Genomic DNA, 7,605 nt, shown 5'->3' with positions numbered 1-7,605 from the left:
AGCTGGCAATGAATCTGCAAAGGGGAACTGGAAGCTGACACTCCAAGGATGAAGTTTCCCGAGCCTATTCCTCTCCCGCTCCATCGGCCTGCTCTCACTTCTCTACTGTCTGGTGCATTTATGTAATGAGCTTAAAAAGCGCAATCGCATCGAGGTCAGCAGTAAACCTGCCTGCCCTGCAGCACCTGAGCTGAGCGCACTGTGCTCTCAGAGTGGGTGTGTGCAGGCAGGGGGCTGTATATCCCGTCTGACAGAGGGCGTGCCTGCTCACACCCCAGCCAGAGAGCCAGGGGAAGGAGCACGGAGAAGCCAGCAGCAGAGGGACGTATGGCAAGGAGGGATTCTTGAGGTTTAACCCCAGCTCAAGAATTGTTAACATTGTGTTTTCTCAAGTGCAGTCAGGTGAAGTTCCAGTCCACTCGCTCTATCTGCAGCCATGCTTCACTCTCCTCTGAAAACAGCCCTGGCTTATGAGTGTTTCCAAGACCAGGCCAGCTCTACATTGGCCTTGCCCTCGGATCACAAGCTGAAAACTAGAGGCACGGGAAAACAGAGGGTCCAGGAGCAGGTGATGATGACGGTGAAACGGCAGAAGCAAAAGTCCTCTCAGTCGTCAAGCCTTGGGCGCTCCAACCGAGGTAAAACCCCAGCTGCCACGTGCCAAGTAGCAAGGGATTCACATTCCCCCTCCCTGGGCTGCCTCAGAACCCACAGTGGGTTTGTGTTTGGGGTCTTTGTAATCTAGGCTATTTTGGTTCTGGGTTTTGTCTATAACTGACAAGCTGGCCTGTTTCTCTGGAGTTGCCTGCTGGGATTTCTCTGTCCAGAAGAAATGGCAGGAAATCTGGAAGGGCTAGCACAGGACTCGGCGTCAGGACCTCTGGGGTCAATCCCTGTCTCTGTTGCTGTGTGATTCTGAGCCGGTGACTTTACCTGCTCTGTGCTGCCATTTCCCCATATGTAAAGTGGCCATCATCCCCTTCTCGTGGCTTGCTGTGAGGTATAGTTAGTGTATCTTCACAATGTGCCTTGACAGCATCAGATGGAAGGTGCAAAGCATTATTAACTCTTTGTTCCCTGACTCTAAATAGTGTTTCGCTTCCCAGACAGTGATCTGTTTTCCTCTGAGTATTTCCCTGCCAATTGGATTATTTGCCAAATGTCTTATGACCTGCTCTGTATCTGGGCTCACAGCTTTGTGCCCTGTGGGTGGCTTCCTCCTCCTCTAGTCTAAGCTTAGGAACGCTGACCGTGAGCAGCCCAACACGTTTCCTGTAACGTCTCTGCTAGGTTCAGTGTAGCTAGCCAAACGTGCTGTTTTTATACAGGGCAGCTCAGGCGTGCTAAGGAGTTTAGAGTGGTGGAGAGCCAGCACCTTGTAAATCACAGGCTACATTCTGGGTCTATGGCTGGCTTGCTCTAGCAATTGCTGCTCTGTTGATTGCTTAGCACCTAAGAGGAGATGAAGGAGGACTAGGAATCCCCATCACATTTGGAAGGTGAAGATCATCTCTCCCCCTGCTCACTACTGCAACTTTGCGCCTGAGCTCAAAGTGCTTTTCTGAACCTGACTGAAAAGCAGGTGAGCAGCATTGCTCACAATTTACAGACAGAGTTAGTGAGGTACAAGAAGCAAAGCGACTCAGCCGTGGTTACAGAGCAAGTCTGTGGCAGAGATGGGCAAAGAACTGAAGAGCCTTGGACTGTTCTTTCTTTTTAGAGTTTGCTTCGCTGTTCTTCCTTTGGGGAACTGTAGAAATTCTCCAGCAGAGGGGAAAAAAACAAAAAAACCTCAGAGCCAACCTTGCCCCTGCCCCTGTCCCTGTCCCTGCAGAGCCAACCTTGCTCCTGTCCCTGGTCCATGTGTCGGGAAGGGTTCTGTGACTGAGTCACTTACCTCAGTGATCAGCTGAGCCGCTCTCACCATCCACTGCACCAAGTTATTCCGGTCTCGGTTGTACTTGTGATTTCCAGTGGCCTTGCGATCTGGATTTCACTCCTGCTGAAAGGGCAGCAAAGCTGGGACATGTCCTCCTAGGGAGAAGATGTCCAGCTCTGATGGAAGGATAGTGAGATGTTAGCAGGAAGGATGAGTGATACCGATGCTGAATGAGACGTGCAAAGGTCTCTGCTCAACCCTTGAAGATCTGGACTGGCTTTGCAAGGTTGTGAGAATCTCAAGGCTGATATTTCTAGGTCAAGGTCGGCAGCCTTTCAGAAGTGGTGTGTTGAGTCTTCATTTATTCATTCTAGTTTAAGGTTTTATGTGTGAGTAATAAATTGTAATGTTTTTAGAAGGTCTCTTTCTATAAGTCTATAATATATAACTAAACTGTTGTATATAAAGTTAAACAAGGTTTTAAAAATATTTAAGAAGCTTCATTTAAAATTACCATAAATTAAAATGCAGAGCTCCCCGGACCAGTGGCCAGGACCTGGGCACTGAGAGTGCCACTGAAAATCTGCTTGCGTGCCGCCTTAGGCACACGTGCCATAGTTGCCGATCCCAGGTCTAGGTGGACTCAAATAATGAGAGAGGTCAAATATCCTCGTGCCTCTTCCGAAGGTTCTTGGTTACAGTGGCACTTGACTTTGAATGTAGGACTGGCTTCTGAGGAGAAGCAGGGCTGCATTGTGGAGTTTAGGGTAGGGGTCAAGATGTTTATACAGTTCCAGCTGGCTTCCTAAGCCCCATCAAACTCTTTCCTTTGCATTCCGAACCCACGGCACTGGGGATGTAGCAGCTCTGGGGAGGAGCGTGTGTATGCAATACTCCATACACTGCCATCCTGGCATAGTATGAATCTGTGGCTGCTGTGATTGTGGGAGCCAAGGCGTTGGTATTGAAGAGGGCAGAAGCAAGCTTGTCTGTGCCAGCTGAAGGCGCTAATCAGAGGTAACTGGAAGATGTGGTCATGTGTAAATCTGTTCCTAGCTCCTCTCACTTTTGTTGATTAAGGCTTTGTGGTCTCAGGACCTGGTGGAATAAGAAACGAACCAGCTGACAGTAAGTGCCGGATGAAGAGGCAGGGACTGAGACAACTTTGCCAGTTAGTGATGCTGTGGTTGCTGTTCACCACTAATACCTCAACTGTAGGCAGAAATCTTTGCAGGCGTCAGTGCCAGTTCTGCCCCACACCTTGCTACAGTTCTGCTGGAGATTCAGTGTACAGCTGACAGGCAGGAGCAGATGCCATTTAAAAAATGTGTGGAGAAATTGGGCAGATATTTACATGGTGAAACAGAATCACCCTTGAGGATTTGATCCAATAAACACCCTGATTTTCCAAAGTGCTGAGCACCCAACCCTCCCATGGATCTCAATGAGAACTGCAAAGCACTCAGTGTTTTAGAAAACCAGGTCCTTTGGCTCCTAAATCCATAGACTCCTAAATCCATACTTCACATCCAGCTGCTGTTGAAAATTTGGCTTATTGTTGGCAATCACCTTGGACATTCTTGGCCAAGATATTTAGGAAACATCGACTGTGGGACATATTCTGCTTTTTTATTCTTCTGTGTGTGTTCAGTGACTAAATAGCATTTCGTTTTGTGGCACCTGTGCTGTGTTCGTCACATGAGACATAAATTGCACAAGGTCCCAGAACCCAGAGCAGATATCCCAAAGTTCCCCAGAGAGTGGGGTGGGGGTGAAATCTCAAAGCAAAGTAACTTGAAAGGAATTGGATTAGTGTGGGATTTTTCAAAAGATCCTACCTGACCCAGGAGCTTGTAGAAAGTCAGCAGGGCTTGGGATCCTAAAATGAGGTGCTTTTTGAAAATTCCACCTCAGATCAGGCTGATTCTGAGTGAGCAGGTGTCTTCGTCAACAGTGACTCTGTGACCACCTTGTGCAGAAAGGCCAGTGAATGAGTGGGCCATGGACAATGAACTCTCTCATCCTGGGACGGGTCCCTACAGCTCCCATTGCTGTGGTAGTGAGTGTAGGAGGCGTACTCTGTTGCTGCCTGTGGCCGGTCTCTGTTGTGGCTGGATAGAGGACTTAGCATACTCCAGAGCTGTTAGAATCAAGATACGCTGATATTTATTTTTTTAAAGCCATAACATGGGCCATAAAATTTCACCCCATTAGCCCTTCATTGAGCACAGTAACTTGTGTTTGACTAAAACATGTCTTCTAGAGAGGTATCCAATCTTGAGCTGAAGACTTCAAGAGCTGGAGAATGCACCACTACTCACTGCTAGTTTGTTCCAATGGTTAGTCACCCTCCTTATTTCTAATTTGAATTTGTCTGGCTTCAACTTCCAGCCGTTGGTTTGTGTTGTGCTGCTCTCTGTTAATTAAAGAGATTAATATACACTCATTCCCTCGCTATGGTATGGGTTCCTAGGTTGATAGTTGTTCAGTGCGTGGCTGTGGTTTATTGCTGTGGTGTCATTTTGAATTTTTTAAATAGATTATTTTTACTGCATGGATAAGGTTGGGGGGGGGGAACCCTTCTGAATCTGCAAAGAAAATGGAAAAACTGCTCCATTGACATAGCCTATCTCCTCCCCTATCCCCCCAGCAGTCCTTTTAGCCCTGCTTAATGTAAGGTTGCCTGCAAGAAATCTGATTAACTTCCATTGACTAAGGTCATTCCTGCAACTCACTCACTGCAATTAGCCCTGAGTCACATGGGCAGCCCCACTGAAGAGCCTGTCAGCAGGACCCAGAGTTTGCAGGGGCAGACCTGAAAGACATACTAAGGAACGATAGAGGTCCATACAGCCCTGAGCCTGCTCCTACCAGCACCATGTTATCTGTTCAGCATCACCTGTAGTGTGTGCAGCTGCAAACTAGAATGCTGTGGCCCAGCTCTCAGTTGGTGTAAATCAACATAGCAGCTCACAGGTGCTGGAAGTAAGGGGCTGCCGCACCCCTTGGCTTGAAGTGGTTTTCATCCTATGCAGGTTTACTGTTGGTTCAGTGGCTCTCAGCGCCCCCACTATACAAATGGTTCCAGTACCCTGGTGCAGCTATGCCGATTTACACCTGTGGAGGGTGTGGTCCTTCATGCTGTGTCTCTCCCTGCCACAAGGAACCCTCTGGCTTACATGGACTCCGGCTCAGTCCAAATGCATTGTAAAGATCTAATTAACTGCCGGACTAAAATAAATGGTATACAGCACACACTGAACCATTAGGTCATAATACTTCTGTTGGCAAGTGTAGGCTCTTCCCCAGTGAGCAGGACCGGTGGATTTCCGAGTAGCAATGAAGACTTCCAGAAATGCTCCTTCTTTGGGGATTTTCCTTGATACTCTCCCTTTTCCACCCCTCGCCATGCCATTTTCCAGGAGACTTTGGCTTTCACTTCCAGAGCCTTGAGATCTGGGATGCACAACAGGCACCTACACTTGGAAAGGCAGATTATGGGAGACCCACAATGTCCTTCTCTCCTATCCGCTGATTGCCAGTATCAAAGCCCCTGCCCACGATACATCAACTGCTTAAGTAAGACACGAACAATATGAGGCTGATGTTTTACATTGATCCCCCCTGGAAATGATGCTCTCTTGCATGGAGGCTGAATTTACTGTCCAGTTCTAGCAGCTGAGGGCCACAATTCCATGACAGATTTCACACTCCAGGCTTTAAAGAGCATAGCAACTTTGGTGCTGTACATGCCACAGAAATTCTCAGTAATAAAGCCAATCATTAAATCTTATGGGCCGGAGAGGGAGTAGGGGGTGAACTGTTCATGATGCAAAATTCCTTGATACTTCAGCCCATAGTAATGAAGCTACACAATGAAGGCAAAGATGTGCATCAAAGGGGCTTATTTATTATTTGTATTGTATTATCAGAGTACCTAGGAGTTTAGACAGGATCCCACTGTGTAGGCATTGTATAAACCCCAAACAAAAAGACCGTCCATGCCCCAAACAGCTTACATACTAAGTATTACAGACAGACGGGGAGTACAAAGAAACAATGAGACAATATCTGTCAGCCTGGCAGGCAGTGACCTTGCAACTCTGCTGGTTGGTGACCCGATTCAATAAGCACTTAGCACTGTCTGTTGATGAGCATCAATCATGAATGACTCAGGGTGATGCTCAGCTAGGAAAAGAAACGGTCTTGCTGCAGCTCAGGGCAAATTGAGAAGGTCCTTATGAAAAAGGAGGGGAGGGGGAAATTGTCCCCAAAACAGGGTCAGATAAGCCCATGACCTGCCCTGAGCACTAAACCCTTCCTGTACTCAGGAGTGTGTAGTGAAGTAGTTGTGATATGGTTAGCTGGGTTACACAGATCATTATGGGATGGAGCCGGGCTCCACCCCTCCCTTACTTTTAGTTAATGGAGTTTTCTCCTGACCCTCGTGATGAAGTTGAATAAAGCAGCAAGTTCCCAGCCTGCAGCTCTGTAAGTCGGCTGATTTTTGCTGCAGTGAGTGGTCCTTTTACAAAAAGGGAAGCTGTTGAACTGCATGGGAAGTATGCAAGGGGGAAAGGCATAGAAGCTCCACTCTGGGTGTTACTGGACATGAGCAGAGATCAGGAGAGTGTTAGCTAAGAAATTTATTCCCAGGCAACTGGGGCCAAGGGATCTGTCCCTAGTGCCAGCTTTGTTAGAAAACACATATCGCCGGGGAGAATCGCATGGGTTAAACTCATAGTTTCGTGTCCCACCCTACTCGTTCCCCACCCATGCAGCTGTGCACCAGCCTGCCCTATTGAAATCAACCCGGGGAATTGTGCCAGGGGAATGCATAGAGTGGGGAAGTACTCAAATGGAGCAATGCCAGTGTGCCATCCATCCATCCACACATCTTGCCATTCTCTTTGCCAATACAGCCCTTATAGGAAAGTCCTTTGGAAGTGAATAAGGATTAAATGAGTTGGGTTATAGAGAAGTTAATAGGGTTCTGGACAGTGCTTTGTAATGAAAGAGGTGCCAGGGCTCAAGCAGTTGTTTTCATTTTCATAACTGATGCAACAAGCCCAAAGGTGTCAGGGGTATGAACTGCCAAGCTCAGAGGTGCTGGGGCTATGAATTGCCAAGCTCAGAGGTGCTGGGGCTATGAATTGCCAAGCTCAGAGGTGCCGGGGCTATGAACTACCAAGCCTAGAGGTGCTGGGGCTCAGCTCTGGCAAGCCCGGGACCAAATTAAGAATTGGTTCTAGAGAAATTACTCTCTGAACCTCTTGAGTTTAATGGACAGTGGAATCTTCAGTCTAGACATTGGGACAGAAGAGTCGGGGGAAGATTTCCCTGCTGATGCCCATTATGGGTAATTTCTCCTACCTTTTCTGGATCAGCGTTTCTCCCCCTCTGGTACATTGCTCCAGTCTAGGATGATCACATGGTCATCATCCATGCTATTGCTGTGGCTGGGAGTGGTGACTAGAATGTGCCAGCCTTCAGAGGCGGGTTGGGCTGGAGCACTCATCTGCGCCGTGGTCTTTCATTACCCAGTGTGGGTGTTATTAATGAGTTAGGAGCCTAAATGCCTTTGAGGATCTTGGCATTAGTGGCTGTAAGGCACTTTGAGGAGGAACAGCTCCATGTGAATGACTGCAGGGTGTCTCCGAGTTGGCACACCAAACAGTCAGAGATGTAAGAGGGAGAAAGAGAGCTGATGATGCATTTTCTGATGA

At 47.9% G+C, this 7,605-nt stretch overlaps 1 protein-coding gene across 1 annotated transcript in view; it reads left to right on the top strand.

Moving 5' to 3' along the window:
* Positions 1-295: 295 nt before the first annotated feature.
* PKP1 (plakophilin 1) overlaps positions 296-7,605 on the top strand; it is a 54,134-nt gene continuing 46,824 nt past the window's right edge. Inside the window, exon 1 of the mRNA XM_030561191.1 lies at positions 296-638. Within this exon, the coding sequence (XP_030417051.1) occupies positions 437-638 (202 nt within the window). The 5' untranslated portion in view covers positions 296-436. The remainder of the gene's footprint in view (positions 639-7,605) is intronic.

The sequence above is a fragment of the Gopherus evgoodei genome, chromosome 4 (assembly GCF_007399415.2).
Source record: "Gopherus evgoodei ecotype Sinaloan lineage chromosome 4, rGopEvg1_v1.p, whole genome shotgun sequence".
NCBI classification, from domain to species: Eukaryota; Metazoa; Chordata; order Testudines; family Testudinidae; genus Gopherus; species Gopherus evgoodei.
This window is presented reverse-complemented; position numbering and strand designations above follow the sequence as displayed.